The sequence below is a fragment of the Ctenopharyngodon idella genome, chromosome 9 (assembly GCF_019924925.1).
Source record: "Ctenopharyngodon idella isolate HZGC_01 chromosome 9, HZGC01, whole genome shotgun sequence".
NCBI classification, from domain to species: Eukaryota; Metazoa; Chordata; class Actinopteri; order Cypriniformes; family Xenocyprididae; genus Ctenopharyngodon; species Ctenopharyngodon idella.
Window position 1 is genome coordinate 28,037,197 of NC_067228.1, and position 24,195 is coordinate 28,061,391.

Consider the following 24,195-nt stretch of genomic DNA (forward strand, 5'->3'; position numbering starts at 1 on the left):
TAAAAAAATTGGTGGGATTGTGCCTCTTAGTGGCGCTATAATTGAAAAAAACATGAAATTGCCATTAACTACAATACAGTATTATGATATAAAATGCTGTATTATATGAATGTATTGATGTACCATTACAAAAATCGGAGTAACAGCCTAGGAGGAGTTCGAAAAAGTAGGTTTTTAGGACAAATCAGGAAATGGCAGGAAAATTTTTATGATGGAAAATGACGTCGAATTGGCTTGAGCCAGGGAATCAGAAGAAAACAGAATTTTGTTTCTAGCCCTTATGGTTCAAAAGTTATTAGCATAAACATGAGTTAAATTTGGACAGCTGATGGCGCTATAGGGATTGAGTTAGAGACTCCAAATTTGCTACACACACATTTCAGAATGCCCTCTATCAGTGTGCCAAATTTCACAACTTTCATACGGTTCTATGGGCTGCCATAGACTTCCAGAGCGGAAGAAGAAGAAGAAGAAGAAAAAAAAGAACGCCAACGATTACAATAGGTGCCTACACACCTTCAGTGCTTGACCCCTAATTATGTACATGCTAGCATATTCAGAGTAATGTGCTATTAGCTTAGCAAACACCAATCTCTATTGAAATCTGTGCGGTGTGGGCATTGTCCATTTTCTCTATTGATTAAGTTATGACATAAAATTATTTACGAATAGAGTATTTGTTTTTGTTACACATTTAAATGACAAAGCCAGCTTGGACATTGTGGACTTTGGCCTACTTATTTACATAATCTTTTGTTTCTGTCTATATAAGCTTAGGCTATACACTGTTGTGGCAATACTAACATTATTTATTATATAATGTTGTTGTTTTTATTGTAAAATAGCAAAGGAAATGTTCATACCAATGGATTTTATCGATGGAGAATAAAGCATATACAGTAATACACTGAAACAGTGTAAGTTGTGATTGTCTGGGCAGATAGGTAACATTTAGACTGGGCCTTTCTCAACTTTAATTGAACTAAAGTAAGATCTAATGTGTGTACAACTAGTGCAAGCAGCCCCTGATGTCAAGCATAGCAGTCCGGTTATGCTCAGATGAACACATATAGTAAATGCAGCTGTTGAACCAGTGTGTGATTGGAAGGTACTTGTCATTTTGACTAATGGTGTGTGCACAGCAAAAGCAAATTTTTATTATTTGCCTGAGTAGATTACATTTAGCAATGCGAATGACACGATTTGGGCAACACAATTGCAGTGAACACACAATATTCGCCTCAATCGCGTCTTCCGCACAATTTTAAAAAGAGCGGGAAATTTGCATGACGCGTTGTCACACAAGCCAATCAGCGAAGAGCTTACTGACATGTCTGGTTATATCAGAAAATGGAGGAGAGCACTATTGTAGCCTTCTGCGGGCACCCCGAAATTTATGACACAACTTCTCATTCATACAGAGACCAGACAAAAAAGGAGATAGCTTGGAGAAAAGTAAGCGAGGACGAAATGTTTTTGTTGTTGTTGATGATGTGCGTGAAGACACTCCTCATCGCGCATGTTTTTATTTGTGCGAGTGACACAAAAAACAAGTAATCCCTCAAGTAACCTAGAGCGAGTATATTACTATGGTAACTGACACTATGGTTTCTGTTAAGAGAATATGGGCTTGACTCTCGTTGAACTTTCATACAGACAGTATTCGAGACTCTACTCTATGTTGTTGTGTGAACAGGACATTTCGAGACTCGTACTTGTAAGCAGGGCTTGACATTAACTTTTTTGCTCACCAGCCACTTTGGCTAGTGGTTTTCCAAAGTGAGCCATTTTCACTGGCCACAATTTTGACATTGATACCATAGGGAAAAAAAACTGTAATTTAGATATTTTTAATATTGTCTCATAATTTGGCAGCAGGTATATTAGGCTGCTGTCACTTTAAGAACTGACGCACAGATCTACAAACCCGATTCCAAAAAAGTTGGGACACTGTACAAATTGTGAATAAAAAAGGAATGCAATGATGTGGAAGTTTCAAATTTCAATATTTTATTCAGAATACAACATAGATGACATATCAAATGTATAAACTGAGAAAATTTATAATTTTAAGGGAAAAATAAGTTGATTTTAAATCTCATGGCATCAACACATCTCAAAAAAGTTGGGACAAGGCCATGTTTACCACTGTGTGGCATCCCCTCTTCTTTATATAACAGTCTGCAAACGTCTGGGGACTGAGGAGACAAGTTGCTCAAGTTTAGGAATAGGAATGTTGTCCCATTCTTGTCTAATACAGGCTTCTAGTTGCTCAACTGTCTTAGGTCTTCTTTGTCGCATCTTCCTCTTTATGATGCGGCAAATGTTTTTTGGCTTCTGAACTGAGCGCTGATAACAACTTGGGTTGTCCTTGTCCTCTTTAGTCCGGATGACATGGCGTCCCAGTTTTCCAAAAAGAACTTCAAATTTTGATTCGTCTGACCACAGAACAGTTTTTCACTTTGCCACAGTCCATTTTAAATGAGCCTTGGCCCAGAAAAACCGCCTGCGCTTCTGGATCATGTTTAGATATGGCTTCTTTTTTGACCTATAGAGTTTTAGCCGGCAACGGCGAATGGCACGGTGGATTGTGTTCACCGACAATGTTTTCTGGAAGTATTCCTGAGCCCATGTTGTGATTTCCATTACAGTAGCATTCCTGTATGTGATGCAGTGCCGTCTAAGGGCCCGAAGATCACGGGCATCCAGTAAGGTTTTCCAGCCTTGACCCTTACGCACAGAGATTGTTCCAGATTCTCTGAATCTTTGGATGATATTATGCACTGTAGATGATGATAACTTCAGACTCTTTGCAATTTTTCTCTGAGAAACTCCTTTCTGATATTGCTCCACTATTTTTTGCCGCAGCATTGGGGGAATTGGTGATTCTCTGCCCATCTTGACTTCTGAGAGACACTGCCACTCTGAGAGGCTCTTTTTATACCCAATCATGTTGCCAATTGACCTAATAAGTTGCAAATTGGTCCTCCAGCTGTTCCTTATATGTACATTTAACTTTTCTGGCCTCTTATTGCTACCTGTCCCAACTTTATTGGAATGTGTAGCTCTCATGAAATCCAAAATGAACCAATATTTGGCATGACATTTCAAAATGTCTCACTTTCAACATTTGATATGTTATCTATATTCTATTGTGAATAAAATATAAGTTTATGAGATTTGTAAATTATTGCATTCCTTTTTTATTCACAATTTGTACAGTGTCCCAACTTTTTTGGAATCGGGTTTGTATTATAATGCTACACATTTGTTTCTTTCTCAACTGTTTATGTTCACTTAAAACATAACTGACTGTGTTTATGTGAAAACTCACCAAGACCAGCATTATGACATTTTTTCTGTATTTTACTGTTTAAGCACAATAATCAGCAAAAAAAAAAAAAAACTCAACTGAGTACTGTGAGGTGGCTTTATGTGTGCGCACTTTGGGTGTGAGCACAAAATCTGCTGGAATTAGTAAAATTATGTGCAATATGCGCAATCCCACGCCAAAATTCAAGCCCTGTCAACAATATTCACCCGAATATTCACCAAATGAAATGAGTGAGTGAGGGGAGGCGTGTTTGTGTGTCAACTCGCTGTCAGAGAGATGAGAGAGAGAAAGCGCAGCTGGTATCGTGTATCTATTCTGTGGAAAATGAGTATTGGAAGTGCTTCAGATATGTCAGTATTGATATGTATCGAAACATCGATATTTTTGTATATGCATATATTATAAATAAAATTCAACCTGCCAAAGTGGCTAGTAGGAGTGACTGTGTTACACGACACTGCTGAAATCCACCCGCATTTAGTTGGTTGGCCAGTTGTCAATCTCTAAAACTGACAGTGTGAACGTAGCCTAATAAACTGTATTGTCTTTTGCAGCAGCAGACGGCATCGGCAGTTTGGGAACCGAGCAGAGCCACATCAACGTTCCCGTGGCCGATCCCAGTGCCTGGGCCACCGCCATGAACAACCTGGGCATTGTGCCGATGGGCTTAGCCGGGCAGCAGCTGGTATCAGGTAAAGCCTTGCGCTCTCCCTCCAGTGTGCTAATCCTTGTGTTTCATCCACAGCTCTCTCTGCTCTTCCCTTTCACGGCAGGGGGAATAAAAGACAGATATTAAACCGGGGTTCCCATATTCCCCCTCTGGCAAGCTGCACAGGCACTAGCCTCCCCTGCCAAATATGTGACCTTTAGAAGCAACACTACATATTGGATTTTACATTGAAGCATGTTACAGTTTGTTGAGCTTTATTCTTCGGCTGAGATGCTGGATTGTTGTGGATCTGAAAAGCTCACGGCCTGGCGTGACGGTGGTACCTACCGCTTTCTTGCCTTAAGCTCTGAGTGCTGGTCTCCACTGAAGCTTTGTAGAGATTGTCCGAGAGCTGGACAGCTCTCTTCATTGCTGATCATCAGCAGCCATCTGCAATCAGTCTTCATAACAGGCCTGCTGCTTTTGTAAATGCCAGTTACACACACACACATACAAACAATGTCTCTTATAATCAGAAGCGTTTATGGATTTTATCACAAACATGCTGTGGATGCAGTGAGTAAACTAATGAAGTGCTTGAAAGTTTGTTTTCTCCATACACTGGCAATTCACCTCTCTTGCTTTGACAGCACTCATGAGTGGGAGTGGAAGTAGTTCAACTACAGTCAAGCTACAGTACTCTTTTAAAGAAGTTGTTAGTATCACCAAAAGCTGCTAGCCAAATACAATGAAACTATTAAAGTGGTCAATATTTTTATATCTAAATATTATGCAGTGATATGACTTATTATTTGATCTCTGTTAGGATGACAGTGTTTATTCTATTTAAATAAAAAAAAATAAAAAACTACAATACTAAAAGATACATAATACTACATACTGTATACAAATAGTAATGAACATCAGCAAATAACTGAAAAGGGGGATACTCGGATATGTTTGGTACATTTACGATCTTAAACTGTCTGAATGAACCGATTCTCTAGAATAAACTGAACATGTTTTTGATTATTCCTCTCCTCATTTGCTCACAATACAAATGTGAAATTAAAAACAGCAAAAAAACAAACAAACAAAAAGTACACTACCATTCAAAAGTTTAGTAAGATTATTTAATGTTTTTGAAAGAAGCCTCTTATGCTCACCAAGGCTGCATTTATTTGATCAAAAACACAAAAAACAAAAAAAAACAGTAATATTGTGAAATAATATTACAATTTAAAATGAATGTTTTCTATTTTAATATATTTTAAAATGTAATTTATTTCTGTGATGCAAAACTGAATTTTCAGCATTCATTGCTCCAGTCTTCAGTGCCACATGATCCTTCAGAAATCATTCTAAAGTCCAGAACACACCAAGACAGTTTTTGTTCGTCGTTGGTCCACGTCGGCTTTTTTCCGGCCGATTCGACATGTTGAATCGGCGTCGGAGCTTGTCGGTCAGTCGGGCCATCTGATCATTCTGATTGGCTGTTCAGCTACTGCCACCTGCTGGTACGGAGAGGCATTTCTTCTTACGCAGGCGCAGAGCGGACGTGCTACTTGGCCGTCGGGTGTCAAGCGTCGGTTTGGTGTGTCAGGGCGACTTTGGACCCAGACGCTGCCGACATGAGCCAAATCCGCAGTCTGCTTTTGTCGCCACTAGTTCGTCGGCGTCGGCTTGGTGTTTAATAATAATCTTTTGTAACATTATAAATGTCTTTACTGTCACTTTTGATAACTTTAATTGCCCTTGTTATAAATGTAAATATAGCTTATTACTGGAAAAACTACATTTTCAACCATATAAAACTTAAGTTCGTAGCGTTGCTACTTTTTTTGTTAACGATTCCCCACTCAAGACACTTTTTGAGACAAATAAATTCTCTCCTTGGTTTGGATCCTATTATAATTATTATCACGCTAGGGAAGCTGTGGATTGAGGCAAATTAGGCTCAGATTAAAATGCATGAGCTGATATTTCAAATCATGATTATTTATGAGAATATGGGAAGGCACAAGTCATTTAAATTGCATATAGGTTTTTTTTCTTTTTTTCTTGGGTGATTTCAGAAATCATCTAAGAATGAATATTAAAACTATTATCCTCAGCTTCCGAGCTAAAGCCTTTGGTAATACGTTACAGCTGAAAGAAACACTTTCAGCAATTCACATGAGGATTTTATATACGGTATCCACTTTCTTTCTGTGTTTCTTTCATATACACACATGTAGTACATTTAGGCTTCCAGCGATTTGCCTCTAGATACCTGAAAGAGGATTTTGTCACATAGCACATATGCTGGCCTTTGAGAACAAACAGGCTAGAAAGTCTCTGGATTCAGAAGAACTATTATGATGCTGACAGAAATTCCAGCTTCAAAGGAATGATTGGAAAAGATTTGCCTGGTTTCTGTTGAATATAACAGATTATGCTGAAATAACCTCTGAGTCTTTGTTTTAATTTCCCTCAGCATGTTTCCAGGCACACTTCAACATCACACATACTGCTTATGACACACACATACACACAGCTTCTATTTTGTCCCATATCTGCTCATAAATTTGCTGCTCACAGAGCAGATGCCCACTTGCACATTTTTCGCAGGCAGTTTCATTCTCAGCATTTCAGCACATTTTCTATTGATTATAAATGTTTATTTGCACCAGCTCATTAGAAGACATGCTTTGTCAGAACATTTTTTTTCAGATGGTTTTATCCCGCTAGATTGGTGAGGCACAACAATGAATACAACTCTAAATATAGACGATTTTCCCGCAGTTAGGAGTTGCTTTTGTTGCGGCTCCATTGTGAGAGTTTTATACTGAGCATGCTGGGAGATTTGGGTTCAGAATGTAAGCCCTGAATGTATGAATGCATAGATTTACACAAGATTCACCAAGGCTGCTTTAAGTGGCTTAGAAGAAGAAGAAAGAAAGGAAGAATAAAACCCAAATCAGGCTCCACCAGAAACAGTCGCGTGCAGTCACGATGACCTATTTAACTACTGCACTGTATTGACAAAGAAACATCTTCCTGAATGCTGTTTATGGAAACACTAGAACCTAGAAAGATGTATGAGAATACAACCAACAAGGGTAAAGCTTGTGTTCAAATCTCAGAAAAAATTACGTTATACAGTACATGACAATGTTTATGCATTTATTGTAAATTGATTGTCATTTGGCCAGAAAAGTAATATTATATTATATTATATTATATTAATTATATTATTATACACACTGGCCAAAATTAAAAAGCCACTGTTTTTGGTTAAATGGCAAATCCTCAAGAGTCTATGACTGGATCATTATTGCAGTGATTATTATGTTTCTAGCATGTTATATGTTTGGCAACAGTTCTTCTAACCCTTATTGAGTGTAGCCTTTTATTTCTTAACCATGTAGGAAGACACGTCATGGCCATATTCCATGACAAAGCCAAGATTCATCAGGCTCAAACTATGAAAGAATGGTTGGGAGGGAGCATGAAGAATCATTTTCACACATGAATTGGCACCTCTGAGTCCAGACTTTAATTTCATTGAAAGTCTTTGGGATGTGCTGGAGTAGACTTTACAGAGTGCTCACCTCTTGCATTGTCAATACAAGATCTTGACCAAAAACTGATGCACCTATTCACATATTCTTCTCATAACTTCACATAACATCACATATTGTGATGTTATATCCACCAAGAGGTGCATCGGTTTTTGGTCAAGATCTTATATTGACATTTTGGTTGACATTTTGCAGCATCAGAAGTCAGGCTGGGTGATTTTTCTGATTAATTCGAATTTAATGTTTTGCCTCGATTTTAAATCGAGAAATCGTGATTTTGAATAAAAATATTAGCAAACGTCACAATTAGACATGTTGACAATACAGCAATGATAACCGTTAAGAGAAGAAAATGATCCAACCTCATGATGGCATGCCTGATTAACTGCTCTCATGTGACGCTCTATGAACGTAGAACACATCACTAGTCTTAAGGCCTCTTTACACTGCTCTGTGCCTGCTCAAAATTCTGTGTAAAGACATAATGCTGCATAAAAGCCAGACCAAACTATGCCTGCTCTGACCCACCTCAGTGCCTAGTGTCAAAGTATACAGTTGAAATTGCTGTGTAAAGCATTTATGCCACCTCTGAGCAGCATTAAAAAGTCTGTGTAAAGACACCTAAATGCCACTTCAGAAGCGCTTCTGTGCCACATTTAGCATTAGGGGCTGTTCATACAGAACGCGTCTTTGCGTCTAAAAACGCAGGAATGGTTTTAAAAAATCGCAGCACAGAACGCGAGGGTCTCGAGATGGCTTTTGAGACATGATGCAATAACAGCAATAACAGAAATAATAGAAATAGGCAAACAGCAGAATAGATAGATACGATTTTTGACATAGAAAAAAAGAAAATAATCCACTGGCTATGGCCTCCTCCACCATATTGCCATCAAATAAAACAGTTGCCATGCCAACTTGCTACTGTAAACAGAAGCTTGCAACGCTTACCCCGCCTCCGAGTTCCTCTGATTGGTGCACTGACATTGATGAGCGGCACTGTGTGTAAAAGTTGAAATTCTTTTAACTTGACACAGCGTCTTAAAAACGCGGCACTCATGTGCGAGGCGCTGCAAAAGACGTGATCGTAACGGTCATAGGGGCCATTCAAACAGAACGCGTCTTTGCGTCTAAAAACGCAGCGCTCAGGAATGGTTTTTAAAAAAGCACAGCGTAAAACACGAGGGTCTCGAGAAGCGCTTTTGAGACATGATGCAATAACGACAATAACAGAAATAATAGAAATAGGCAAACAACAGAATTGATAGATACGAGTTTTGACATGGAAAAAAAATAAGATAATAATGAGCGCCTCCTCCGCCATGTTGCCGTCAAATAAAACAGTTGTCATGCCAACTTGCTACTGTAAATAGAAGCTCGCAACGCTTGCCCCGCCTCCGAGTTCTTCTGATTGGTCCACTGTTTTGGAGCTGACATTGATGAGCGGCGCTGCGTGTAAAAGTTGAAATTCTTTTAACTTGACACGGCGTCTTAAAAATGCGACACTCATGTGCGAGGCACTGCAAAAGATGCGAGACGCGAGTGTAACGGTCATGCATGTCCGTCAAGAGCATGTTTACATAGAAAAACAATGGGAAAGTAGCGCATTGGAATAGAAAAACGCGTTCTGTGTGAATGGCCCCTTAAGTGGCTGTTCAGTCAGAAATGCGTTATTGCGTTGAAAAAAATGAGACACGTGCAGTGGAATGGGGAAAAAGTTATTAAACGCAAGACGCTGCAAAAGACGCGAGACACGGGTGCAACATCCAAACACGTCAAACATAAAAACAATAGGAAAAATAGCGCAATGGAATGCAAAAATCTATAATATGCAAAACTGTTACCCAATCATAGAAGTGGGTGTTTACTTCCATGTCTTGAATGAGGCAGGCCTATCAAAACTGAGTGTTTCAAAGAGAGGCTCAAAAACAGGATAAAAAATTGCCTAAATTATGATGTTTTTGATGTAAAAATCTTGATAACATTATAAGTGGATAAGAGTCGTAATCTCAATTATTATCAAAAAATAAAAATAAAAAATAAAAATCGTTCAGCCCTGAAGTACACAACAAATAGCTTCAGTTCTAATAGAACCTAAGCAGTAAATGTTAAATGTAGGTTTGTTGTGTGACTCAGTGCTGCTAGAGTTATTCACTGTCATTTTGGCTGCTCTGGATAATTATGCATATTAGCTGTGGTGAGCAATGACTGGAAATCTTTCAAGCCCAAAAAAGGCGAGACTGTAAAAAACAGCTGAGACAAATTTCCTTGAGGATTATATATTTGGACTGCAGGGCCTGGGGCTGCAGGGGTTGGCGCTTTGCATTTAGTAATGGTGTTTGTGATGGGCTCTGATTAATGCCGTCTCACCTCTGAAATGATGAGCAGCTGCGTCCTGTAGGAACTAAATGTTTTGGAAGCTGCTGACTTCGTAGTGAATCCAATTTTTATGGAAAACAGATAATAACGACAAATAAAACCTGAAGCAGGTTTTTGGAAAAGAAATAAGAGCTGTGAGCCAAAGGATTGAGTAGCTCTTGAATCATTCTGACTGAAGAAAAACAACATTAAAGAACGATAAATGTGAAGGCGTGTGTGTAATTTACCTGTTTACATTTTGATTTGAGTTTTGCATGGATCTCCTGATGCGTTTCACATGATTGCAGCCGCTATGAGATTTATGGATCGTAATTTTCATCATCTCTTTCCCCAGCAAGGGATTTAAGATTTTCTTCCAGTTCAAGCTTCTCTTGTGTGAGATTTAGTGTTCTCTGTTGTATTGTGTCACTACAGGACAAAGTAAGCAGGATTGTCCTGATTAAGGTTGAAATATTACAACACTTTAAAAAATACTGAGCCCTCAGGAACTGAATAATGGGTGCACTTTACAATAAGGTTTCATTAGTTAACATTAGTTAACTACTTTAGTTAACATGAACTAATTATGAACTGCACTTCTACAGCTTTTATTAATCTTAGTTAATGTTAATTTTAACATATACTAATACATTATTAAAATCAAGATTTGTATTTGTTAACATTAGTTAATGCACTGTGAACTAACATGAACAACTATATTTTTTATTAACTAACATTAACAAAGATTAATAACAAATGTACTGCTCATTGTTAGTTCATGTTAGTTAATACATTAACTAATGTTAATGAATGAGACCAATTCTCATTTACTGGGCTTTGCTGAAGTATGAATCTGAAAAGAGCTTTGTGATGATTCTTTCCTCTTGTGCATCTTCATTAGATTCAACGTGTTTTCTGTATTGAACTTGAAGTATTTTTTCTGTTTATGCTGTGTTGGCCGATATGGCAGTCGTCTAGCAGCTTAGATACAAAGTTTCAGCAATTTATATACTGTTTTAAAAGTGCAGTGAGTTGTCATTAATTTAGTTCAAAACAATTGTCCAGTAGTAGTCTGTTTATCAAGCTAAAATTAGTTCGCATTGGGCTGGCCATGTGATCTCAACATGTCAACATGAGCTGCTCCATGTAAAAAAACAAAAGCTTTTATAGGTCACTAAACTGGAGTCTTCAACTCATGTGAGTAAAGATTTTATTGTAAATAGTACTATTCATTTATCTGTATATCAAACTGTTTTAATGAGAACAAATTACTGAGTGCTTGTTTAAGTGGTTGACTCAGCACAGTAATTATAATGACTGAATACGACCTTATTAGTTAAGAGGCCAAAATTACATAACCACTGATACAGTTATAAAAATGTAGTAGTAGGAACACTCAAATCTTCTAGATACACACAGTGAGAAAACAGCTTGCAACCTCAAGATTGTTTCTGTTTTAACTTAAGCTCTCAGTACTCTCACTTTTGAGTGTTAAAGGATTAGTTCACTTCAGAATGAAAATTTCCTGATAATTTACTCACCCCCGTGTCATCCAAGATGTTTATGTCTTTCTTTCTTCAGTCGAAAATAAATTAAGGTTTTTGAGGAAAACAGTCAAGGATTTTTCTCCATATAGTGGACTTCAACGGGGTACAAAGGGCTTTACACGATCCCAGCCGAGGAATAAGGGGCTTATCTAGTGAAACGATTTGTCATTTTCTAAAAAAAAATGAAAATTGATATACTGTTTAACCATAAATGCTCTTCTTGCACTTGCTCTGCAATGCGGCACGCATTACGTAATCACGTTGGAAAAGTCATGCATGATGTGGGCGGAAGTACAGAGCAAGTGTCTACAAAGCGAACGTGTAAAGACTAAGTCAAGTGGCCAAAAAAAAGATAAAACAACGATGTTGGACGATTTTGATGTTGGAGGAGAAAATGAGATGGAGTTTTTCGCCCTACCGCGGTACTTCCGCCTGTCACGTGTGACCTTTCCAACGTAATTACGTAATGCGTGATGCATCGCAGAGACGAGCATTTGTGGTTAAAATGTATATCATTTTTATTTTTTTTAAGAAAATGACAGATCGTTTCGGTAGATAAGACATTTATTCCTCGGCTGGGATCGTGTAGAGCCCTTTGTACCCTGTTGAAGTCCACAATATGGAGAAAAATCCTGGAATGTGACTATTTTAATTCTTAGTTTATAAAGACAACATTAAAGGGATAGTTCACCTAAAAATTATAATTATCTCATCATCTCCCTTAAGATGTTCCAAACCTGTATAAATTTCTTTCTTCTGTTGAACACAACAGAAGATATTTTGAAGACTGTCTGTAACCAAACAGTTGATGGGCCAGTTGACTTCCATAGTATTTGTTTTTCCACACTATGGAAGTCAATGGAGCCCATCAACTGTTTGGTTACTGACAATCTTCAAAATATCTTCTTTTGTGTTCAACAGAAGAAAGAAATTCATACAGGTTTGGAACATCTTAAAGGTGAGTAAAGGATGACAGAATTTTCATTTTCTGGGTGAACTATCCCTTTAATAACAGTAAGCAGACATTAGGGGTATATGGTACTTGAGCACTTGAGTATTATCATACTATCTTTGATCATTTATACTTTACTGAAGTACTGCTGAAGCTAAATACCTTTACATTTTATTTATTCAAGCCAATGGAATCATTTTACTCAACTGAATTCATCAGTCAAAACAAAGTCTTTGATCTGAAGCAGATGTCTTAATGAATGCATTTCATTTTAACCATCATTGATGACTGGTGAACTTGACCAGAGTGAGAGATCACTCAACTGCTGCTGTTGCGTTTCAACTTTAACAGTTTTATAATTAGCTTCATGTGTGTCCTGGAACCTTCAACATGGTCAGGACAAGGAGAAAATTGTTATTAAACAGGCTGCTTTATAAAACCTTCTCATCAAAAATCATTTAATAGGAAAACATTTTCTGCTTCTTCTTGGTTTCATCATTCAAGTTTCCTTTGAAAATGCAAGTACAATTAAATGTGGAAACTTTTAAACTTTCACTCAAGCATGTTTTGTTCTAGATACTTCAGATATATTCTAATGCATCTTTTCTCTCTTTTTAAATAAAATGCAACAAATCAATTGGTGTAATTATATGATTGTATTATTCATAATCAGTATCCAATGAAATGTAAAATAGGAATAATGGAATATAATCAATTAAAAGAAAAAAAAATCATTCTTGATTGGTTATCATTCATAGTAATCATTCAGAGCAGCAAATTTTGACACTAAACAGGCTGTCATCAAACATATACAGTATAAAGTGTGCATGCAGGTATAGGACTTCCATCATGGTTTACAGTGTACACAGTTTACTGCATAAATCCAATGCGTTCCAGTCCCAGATCCTATGCAGCTTAGTGTGATGAAAGCTCATTGAAGGAGAAACTAATCTTTAGTAGATTTTCTGGGTTTTGTCGTCTGTGGAGAGAGCAGTGACCAGGTCTTTTCTCATCTCTGTGAAGTCTTTCACCAGCTTTTCTCTTATTTCTTTGGCTTTTTTTTGTGTGTGATAGTGCTCAGATCCAAATCAATGACTGCATTTAGAACTCTTTCTGTTTCCCTCTCCAGACTCAATCTGTATACAGGGTTTTGACCCCAACCTAGGCATCATCACCCCAATAAACCCCATGATGGCTGGCATCAGTCTGGTCCCGCCTCATCCTGTGGCAGCAGAACTTCCCGTTATTAAGGAAATCATCCACTGCAAGAGCTGCACGCTGTTCCCGCAGAACCCCAGTAAGAGCCACTGCGTTTTACAGCAGCTTTCCACAGCACAATTATTAGAGGTTTCACCATAAAAGCAGGCGCACAGATGAATGTAGCCAACCGTTATTTACTTCTACTGATGTCATGGTAAATATATAAAGTACAGTCTGTGCCATTTCGAATGACCTGTAAAATGTTCCATTGAAAGGCCTGTAACTTTATGCCAAACGTTTTACGGTTATTGAAATCACAGCAACCACAGGACAGTGTTCATTAAATCCTCCAATGTGGAAAATCAGAGAAAGACGAAATGTTAAATCTGTAGAGCTTACTGCAAATCGAAATGAACCCTAAAGCATAATTAACTTTACCCACACAGACTCCAGTTACTCCAATTAAATTCATATTCTTTATAAAACTACTTGCTTTGTTAAAGGGTTAGTTCACCCAAAAATGAAAATAATGTCATTTATTACTCGCCCTCATGCCGTCCCACACCCATAAGACTTTCGTTCATCTTCAGAACACAAATTAAGATATTTCTGATTAAATCCGATAGCTCAGTGAGGCCTGCATAGCGAGCAATGACATGTCCTCTCTCAAGATCCATTAATGTTTTAAAAACATATTTAAATCAGTTTGTGTGAGTACAGTGGTTTAATATTAATATTATAAAGCGACAAGAATATTTTTGGTGCGCCAAAAAAAACAAAATAATATATTACAATATAGTGATGGCCGATTTCAAAACACTGCTTCATTAAGCTTCGGAACGTTATGAATCAGCGTGTCGAATCATGATTCGGATCGCGTGTCAAACCGGCAAACTGCTGAAATCACATGACTTTGGCGCTCCGAACCGCTGATTCGACACGCTGATTCATAACACTCCAAAGCTTCATGAAGCAGTGTTTTGAAATCTATATAAGTCGTTATTTGTTTTTTTTGGCGCACCAAAAATATTCTCGTCGCTTTATAATATTAATATTAAACCACTGTACTCACATGAACTGATTTAAATATGTTTTTAGTACATTAATGGATCTTGAGAGAGGAGATGTCATTGCTGGCTATGCAGGCCTCACTAAGCCATCGGATTTCAACAAAAATATCTTAATTTGTGTTCCAAAGATTAACGAAGGTCTTACGGGTGTGGAACGGCATGAGGGTGAGTAATAAATGACATTATTTTCATTTTTGGGTGAACTAACCTTTTAATTGAAGTAAACTACTGATAATTCGTCAATGTAATTTGTATAATATCAGATATGTTACTCCACACCATAATGGACCATCTCCATGTTTGGTGATTTGCAGATGCAATTTCACAAAAGTTATGGTAATATATTAGTAATAAAATAATTTTTGCTCTAAAAAATATTCCATTTCCATGTATTTATGTACTTGGAAAAAAGTATATTTCAATTGTTAAAATGTTTTAATTTTTTCAAAGCCCTAAAATCTATTTCCATGTTACTGCATTTCCATGTTTAAATTCCATTTTGACCTTTTCAGTGTGGCTTCAGACTTCTGAACCCTGTTATATGTAAACTAGACTCCATTTTCTATTAAAAATAGCTAGTTAATGTGAAATTAGTTCACTTGATTAAACTCATTTAGTCAAGCAATCTGAGTGCAGTAAGACGCTTTGTGGATTCTGCAGATCTTCCTCCTCCCTCCACGAGAGAGAGGCCTCCAGGGTGCAAGACGGTGTTTGTTGGTGGGCTTCCAGAGAATGCAACAGAGGAGATCATCAAAGAAGTGTTTGACCAGTGTGGAGAGATTGTTGCCATCCGCAAGAGCAAGAAAAACTTCTGTCACATTCGTTTTAGTGAGGAGTTCATGGTGGACAAGGCCCTCTACCTCTCTGGTGTGTCTTTGCTTTCTATTTATACATGTAAATGCTTTGTTTTGTTTCTCTACCTCTCTGTATGTCTTTGTTTTATTCATAGATGTAAATGCATACATCTTAAATGCATAGCGCTGAAACCCTGTTGTAGTTGTTAGAATTTCCAAGGATCAGCATTCTCCTGTAAAAGTGATCGGGCAGACCAAACCGTAAGTCATTGAGACTTGAAACTTTGACGTCACCAAGGCGTGCCCCAATCGACCTGATGGTGGTGCTACAGCTGTCAAAAGTACAAGATGGCTCATAACTCCTAAACCTTTCATCGCAGGCTCAAGTGTCTTATATCGTTGGAATCTTTGGCTCAAGACGAACAACATTTTTTGTGTATTTTGTATTTTCCGAAAAACGAACTAGTCCTATGTTTTTTACCCGATCAGAACCAAACCAGTGCAGAAAGATTCTCTGGAGTCTAATTGTCAATAATTATATAAAAAAAAGTCAAACACTCTTGAACAGAATGAGATCATTTCACCAAACTCAGCACACCTATGTACGAGCTCGGTCTGTGGTCACGTGAAAAAGGACGCAGTGACTGGCCACTTGGTGGCGCTATAAAATAAAAAACAAAACACAAAAACAGCTATAGCTACGCAATGGTTGACTTGAAAACTGGCATGTGGTGTCTTTGTCCAAGGTGCCGAGATTGTCTATGAGGACATTCGCGTATCTCGAATAACATGGCCGCCGTCTTTCAATGAAATTCGAGCGGTTGTCGGACAAGGTTAACGGAGGCCGATCAGAACAAAACTCCCTGAGCCTGTTTGACTCACTGCCCTAGAGGCCTGTGAAAAATTCAAAAGCAGCCGGGGGTGCCTTCATGTTTTTCACATGCGTAAAGGATTGTATATCACGCCATTTTTCGCACATGCCCACGACATTCATGCTATATGGTAGAACTCCACATTCTGAGCAACTTTGCCTCTAGGACCACTGCTGTCAATCTAATTGTTCATTAAATATTGAAGATTATCTAAAAAACCAACTTTCGCAAACTAGTCCTAGGTTTTTCGCTCTACCTTGATAACTGTTAGAAAGCTTTAAAACATGTATTTCCTTAGTAAATTCCCTGTTTTGGCTGTAAATGGTCTTTTCCATCTATGATCTAGATAGTTACAGGCTTGCTAAATAAAACTTGCGTTTCACGGCTGACCTGCTCCACAGCAGGTTTTATTCTGGGTTAGAGATCGCAAACCCAATCTGGACCAATCAGCTGTGAGCAAAGTGATATATATCTGATGCAATAAAGCCATGCCTCCTATATCTCTCGCTCCAAATACAGCGGTTTATAGTGATAAGAGTTTAGAGACAAATTGCCTGTCTTTTGTTGCTAATTATTTATTATATTTATATTTTATGGATTATGTATAATTCATATAATATATTCTTATAATTATTATATGTATTGACGTTTATTATTAATCGTTGCATATAAATGCGCTCCATGTGCCGTGTGATTGGCTGTTCACAGCACATGTCACACTTTCAGGTCCTGAGCTGGAGCTAGTTGCTTAGGACCTGCTTAGGACCAGCACTTGACCAGCTTAAACCAGCTGCCATGCTTCAAAACATATGGGTTTCAAAGTGCACATTTTTGAAAACGATACCGTTATAGTCTTCTTGTAAACTACAAAAGCTCGAATTTGTGAAAATGTTGACCAGCCTATCTGATGCAAATGCTGCAACATACATGCGACATAGTTTAATGACCGGCTGTATTGTTTTGTTCAACAGGGGCTTTTATGTTGCAAGAAGGAACATCTTAGAATGAGCAAATTCTATTTTGCATAGTGTATTGATATTTTATTTATGCAAGTAGCCTGTACGATAGCTGTGTTTGCTGAACAATGTTTGTTATCCTAGGTTATCGGATGCGCATTGGCTCCAGCACTGATAAAAAGGATTCGGGTCGCATACATGTAGATTTTGCTCAGGCGAGAGATGACTTATATGAGTGGGAGTGCAAACAAAGATTGCTGGCACGAGAGGAGCGGCACCGACGAAAAATCCAGGAGGACCGGCTGAGACCTCCATCACCTCCTCCCATAATGCACTACTCTGAGCACGAGGCAGCTCTTTTGGCTGAGAAACTGAAAGGTAAGCTTTCCCACAGACTGTGGTGCCATGATCTCATCTACCCTTTAAAGCACAGATTTGTCATCATTAATGTAGTGCCGAGAGAAATTTGGGTTCTTTGGAAAAGCTTCAAGGCAGAACTTTTATGCTTCTAATAAAGGCAAAATGTGGTAAGATGACCTATACAAGCCAGGTCTGCTTTCCTTCAGACATTTCGCAGATGTCCACGACTGCTCTCTGATGATGTGACAGACCTTAATGAGTGACTACATAGTTTTGAGGCTCTTACGCTTCAGTCCTCATTCCCGTCTGCAGCTGCCAGCCGAACAGCCCCAGCTGTTGTTTATTCTGTGCGACTCTTGTGTTTATATGATCAGCTAGTTCCATTCATCAGCTTCAATCAGAAAGACCAATGATTGCCAATGAAGTGAACACTCAGTACCAGGCTCCTGTAAAGTCAAAGGGTTTCCAAGGTTGACTAAATAGTTTTCATTTGAATTTAGGTTGCTTAATTGTGCTTAAAATTGATTTGATATTTGGTTGATTCTAATCTGGAAATAGGATACTGTGCAAGAGTGTATCATACTGTGCTTTATCATAGCACTAGAGACCTAGTGCAGTTTCACTGGAGTCTCATTTTAGTATCAACTTTGTCTCTCCGAAAATTGTTGACATGCCGTAAAAGTATAGAGCTATGGAGAGCAGCTCAGATAATTTAATCTTTCTTGCAAAACTCTAGAGGAGATGTGTGCGATTTATTGGGACATTTTCTCAGGAGAAAACTCTGAGAAGTAGAGGTATACCATTTGCTCATTGTGGCACAAATAATATGTTGTGTAGAAGAACCAAATGAGATATTAAAGAGATTCCACGGCTTTGCATGGACATAAAAGTATTTAGTTGCATCAGCAACAGATAGTTAGTGTGAGGTTTAAAATATTTAACCATGTTTACTTTTTCTGTTTCTTCTGAGAATCAAATGAGATATAAAAAGATATAATTTGTGATATCATTTTTTTTCTCTTCTATGGCTTGTTTAGTTTAGTTTAGTTTATTTCTCTACCATATGCCCTCTACCTTTCTGCATAAACTTTAATGGCTCATCTGGAAACAAAGCTGTTGTGATGCCAAACCCCCTCATGGAAAAAAAAAAAGCTGCTGTGTTTACAACTGTGACAATGAGCGTTTATCATGATCAACTAAACGCTGGATTTTCAAAAGTATTTGAAATGTGTGATGTTCACGGCATAGGCTCTTAAAAATAGGGACATCGACGTTACATTTTCACACCCCTAAATATGATGCTGAAGAAAACAAACTGTGATTGGTTGCTTTTCATGTCAGTCAGCGGTTTGGGTGGTCCTTGGCCAATGAAAGCTGCTATAGAGTCTAGACCTGCTGCTGTCAGTATAAAGGTCTGGCTGTGCAAGACTATTTAGGGACTGATTGTTTTGTTTCTCTATATGCCCTCTACCTCTCTAGTGTGTCTTTGTTTTTAATTTATACATATAAATGTTTGTTTTGTTTCTCTTATGTTATAACAATAGATGGTAACATGAACAGTGAACACTCAGTATCAGGGCTCTATAAAGCCAAAGGGTTCCAAGGTTGACTAAATAGTTTTCATTTGCTTTTAGGGTGCTTAAAATCTGAGGTTAAAAAAACTCAGATCCTGTAATCTATCTTGTGAAACTCTAGAGGATACGTGCATGAAATCTATTGGTACATTATCTCAGTAAACTCTGAGAAGCTGGAGGCTTAGGCAGAAGTATCCATTTGCTGTCCTTTTAATTCCATTGTTGTCTAGAAGTACCATATGAGAAATCAAAGAGATATATTTTGTTTTAATGGACATAAGTGGCCAGTTGTGTCAACAACGTAGGCTTTAAATGTTTTTGCAGATCGATTTCAGACAGACAGGGACAGTTATTGTAAGGTTTAATATAATTTATCCACATTTATTTCTGAATCTAGAGAGGTTTGAACACTCATACAATATGCCAAATTTTCAATATACAGAATCACTTTCAAGGTGCCACATACTGTGTTTCCATCTCAGAGTTATGCCAATCCATCACACCCTTTGGCATTCACACACATTTGTAACGTCACCTTTCACGTTTTAATTTCAGAGCCGGTTCCTGGCTGACAGCTATTTTCCCATGCTGTGATTTGATTACAGCTAGCGGCTCCAGGAAGGTAGTGATGGTTGAGTTATGCTGGCGGCTACAGTGGTTTCCATGCCTCTCTGAGCTCTTGTCTCTCTGGAGAGACTGCTTTCATTTCGATGATGGGGACTTGACTGCAGCCTCCACCTCATCAGCAATCACAGCACTTCCCATGTCAAGCACTTCCCATTCTCCCTGCGTGGCGCATCCCGAGCTCTGTCTGTATGTTCTCATGTTTATTGAGCCCAGGAGGCAACAGACAAAACATCTCAGACGGGGTTTGGATATTCTGGTGTCTGGCACAGATTTGCTCATGCCTGACATCTAATTGCCTCTCACACAAAACCTTTGTTTAAACTCAAGCCATTCTGCTAATTAGTTCTACACAAATATTTATTGAATACAGCTATCAGTGCCTTTTTGAAATATCAACAACATAGAAATGGTAATGATCTTATGGTAATAATGGTAATAATCTTAAGTAATGAAAGTCCATCATAAAAATGATTACATTTTATGAAAAAAACTATAACTAATCAATAAGTGAAATAAAGTTTGTGTGAAATTGCTTTATATATATTACAAATGATGATTGTCCTTCAATTATAGCATTCCACAACAAACAACAATTCTACCATTCATTACATTGTAAATAAAAATAAATAAACTGTTACCAAAAGTTAGTGTACTTGTTTATCAAGGAGATAACAGTGTCAGTGAAGAGCAAGGTGAAATGTGAAACATGCGAAGAAATCGAAATATCATTTGTGAACAGAAACATTGTTTATTGTCATTTCCAATCAAATTATGTAAAAGCTGTGAAAACATTAATTCATTGTGTGTATTTAGGATACATAAAATATAGCTTTAGCGAGACAAAAAATTAGTATTTTATTCAACAAATTTTACAAATGTCATTTAAACAGAGTACAATGTGTTGATATGGAAATGACAATGTGAAAATGTTCATGATGTTTCAGAAAAAAAGAAAAAAATGGAAGAGTTTGAAAAAGATGGAAGTGGAAAAGTTTTGAGTTTATTTTCTTGAAGGTCAAAAAATGTCCAATAGGTAAAAAATCAGTAAAAGGTAATTGGTGCATTAAAACCCTTTTTAATGTAAATACCTTGTCTCGCTCATCCTCAAATCTGGCCGTTCTTCAGCTCTTTTTTAAAATATCGACTCTTATTCTGTCTTTTGCAGCTTTCTGTCTCTTGCATTTGGAAACATTTTAATGCTATTCATTCAAACAGCCCCTGGTTAATGCTTTCTGGCAAGTAAATGCTTATTGCCACATTATGCTTTCATGGAAAAATTAATATGAGCGATGTTTAAAACAAAGCTAATTTCCCCACCATAACTGAAACCGACTGAATTGGCAGTAACGTAGTGGCTTACATAGTGTCTGCGTTACAAAGAGGTCGGATGACTGAATGCTGGGTATTTTAAAGGAGAGTATGGAGATTTCACATTTGCATTTCTTGTGGAGGCTCTCATTAGGCGTGAGATTGGCAGAGCAGGCTCATTTGACTGTGGAAATTATTTTTATTCTCGTCAGATGGCATTTTTTGCCAGAGGGTTGGGAGAATTCAATTTCCTTTAATTAGCTGGGAAGTATGAGTGCCACCTTAATAACATACCTGCCCTTGATCTCAAACGCCCAGTGTCCCTTGGGTCTCTTACCAACTGCACATGAGAATAACATTTATTTAATTGAAAAAAGGACTAAAACAGATATCACATAAAAATTTCAAATTAAACGAGGACATATTTTAAGGACCTGGAATAGAGGTTCGGTATAATTGATACATCTCTCATGACGCCAGTCTCCTCATTGGCTTGAAATGGGTAATTCTGTGGTGAGATGAAACAATAACAGTCTGGTGAAAAGCGCACAGATGCAAGGAATGATGTTGTTGCTGTGTACAGCATCTCATTAAGGGAGGGATTGAATTTACTGCCAGCCCCACTGCACTGACTTTGAGGCAAAATTCAATTATTCTTCCAATTTCAGTAATGTATTTCACACGGGTCCACAGGGAGCAGATTACTGAAGCTTGGGAAAGGCCACACTGAACGCCTCATGTCTCAGCTGCTCAGGCTGGAATTACACTTCATGTTTAGACAGGAAAAATGCAGGGTTAGTTACTGATTCATGAGCCGTGACTGAACACACTGATGAGATGATGTTCTTGTCCAATAGGAAAAGACAATGCAGGGAAAGAGTTTTTAAATGAGGCTCTAAAGTTAGAGCCATAGCTTAGCGATTAGCTTAGCTGTCGCATGCAGCATGTGGACACGAGTTCCAATCCCGTTCTCCTTATCCTTTCTTTTCCTCTCAATACAGCGCCTATTAATAGATGTGGCAAAAAAGTAAAGTCTTGTCTGAATCTGTAGTAAAGTTTTGAATTCTGAAGGTTATAAGTCTTATGTACTGTTGTTTGAATACTTGAGCAGTTTAAAAAGAGTTTCAAAGTTTGAAGGTTATGAGTCTTGTGTAATGTGAAAACTTGGGAAGGGAAATTTTGAAGTGTGAAGGGTATGTAGGCCTTATGTAGTTTGAGGAAAGATTTGAATATTAAAAACTATGTTGCTTGGGTTTTCTGGTGATTGCCATGGAAGGCTGCTAGTGTATTCTGTATTGTTACTTGATAGGTGGACAGACAGAATGATTGGACATGGATAGATGGATGAGGGCAGCAGCTTAAAGCAGGCTATTGAATTTTTATCTGTTCAAAGTTGTTCAAAGAATTTTCAAACTTGAACATTCCATCAATACATGGATTTTTTTTTAACCGCTCACTACAGGAAAACCTCAGGACCATAACTGTAAGTCAGAACAGCCTGAAAGGTATCTTAAAAATGTCTCAGGATATGACTGTAACTCGGTTCCCTGAGAAAGGAACACGTCATTTGGTCAGCATGGGTATTACGCTCCCATAGCATCAACACCAAGACACAGTGACGAAGTTCCCTCAAAAGCGAACATCTCAGGTTACGAATGTAACCCGGTTCCCTAAGAAGGGAACTTCGACATTGTGTTGTTGTACTTAGGACGTCTGCGCATCTTCCTTCAGACAATTAGAATCTGGGGATTCTGTGACATAGGTGCCCTTTTATGGTCTTGTTGACATGCTACACTACATTACCGTCAGCCAATAGAATTGGGATGTTTTCACACGTGCTTCAGACACTGGTTTCGCAGGAAGTGTTCCCATATTGGGGCAGTTGTGGCCTAACCAACAGGAAATGTAGGTTGGGGGAATGAATGAACGCCGCTCTCTTCCATTCTCATTACTCACAACTGAGGTGCCCTTGAGCAAGACACCTAACCCCCAATCGCTCCCCGGGCGCCGCAGCAAAAATGGTCACTTTCACTGTCACTTTCATATCGTCAACACCATGACACAGCGTTGATGTTTCTTTGAAAGTCTCATTAAGCAGCCTCATGTTTTTCCAAACCCATAAAAGCACTATGAGTAGTCCATATAACTTGTGTACTATATTTAAGTCTTCTAAAGTTCTACAATAGCTTTGTATGAGAAACAGTTTAAAAAATTAATTTCAAATCAGTGACATTTAAAGTAGCCAAGTAATGAAAGAGGTGACAGATTTTTTCTTCCGTATTGTGATGTACATCCGAGTGAAATGGATTATCGAAAAAGAAAAAATGTAGGACAAGGATTTGGTTCTATTTATCAGATGTTTATTGGATAATGCAAGCTTGCAGTCAATTGTAAGAAAGAGGCAGGTTTTAATTGGATGAAATGATTGAAGTCCAGCAAATGTCACCAGAGAGAAGTTTGTTGTTTGTTGTAGCTTTGATATATTTGAGAGCATATTTGATTTTAAGCTGAAGGTCTGTACCAAGTTTAGTAGATGTGACTTGAAAGTTTTAGGGGGAAGTTACAGTTAAAAATGTGCTCTCAGGTAAGGTTTTTGAGAAACTGTATGCTGGCTTTGTCAAGCCAACAAAGTAAGTGTAACAGCAGTCTATGTCATAAGTAGTTGAAGTAAAAATGACAGTTCTCCCCTCTGACAGATTTCCTCATTCATTCCTTCAGATGACAACAAGTTCAGCGAGGCAACGGCAGTGCTATTCACATGGGTTGAAAGAGGCGAGGTGAACCGACGCACAGCAAATCATTTCTACTCCATGATCCAGTCAGCAAACAGCCACGTGCGGCGCCTAATGAACGAGAAAGCTCAGCACGAGGAGGAGATGGAGCTGGCCAAAGAACACTTTAAGAATTCCCTGCTTGCCATCCTCACACAATGTAAGATACCTCCTGGCTTCACTGTTTCTATCCCAACTGGTTACTATGAGATTTTTATCTAGTGTTGCTATGACAACGGCACATCCTTTGTACCGAGCAA

At 38.1% G+C, this 24,195-nt stretch overlaps 1 protein-coding gene across 2 annotated transcripts in view; it reads left to right on the forward strand.

Annotated features, from left to right (window-relative positions):
• enox1 (ecto-NOX disulfide-thiol exchanger 1) overlaps positions 1 to 24,195 on the forward strand; it is a 131,281-nt gene that overhangs the window by 77,906 nt on the left and 29,180 nt on the right. For both annotated transcript variants that reach the window (XM_051906328.1, XM_051906329.1), the window contains 5 exons: positions 3,889 to 4,026; positions 13,533 to 13,700; positions 15,334 to 15,540; positions 17,440 to 17,673; positions 23,883 to 24,095. In XM_051906328.1, coding sequence (XP_051762288.1) covers positions 3,889 to 4,026; positions 13,533 to 13,700; positions 15,334 to 15,540; positions 17,440 to 17,673; positions 23,883 to 24,095 — 960 coding nt within the window. The remainder of the gene's footprint in view (positions 1 to 3,888; positions 4,027 to 13,532; positions 13,701 to 15,333; positions 15,541 to 17,439; positions 17,674 to 23,882; positions 24,096 to 24,195) is intronic.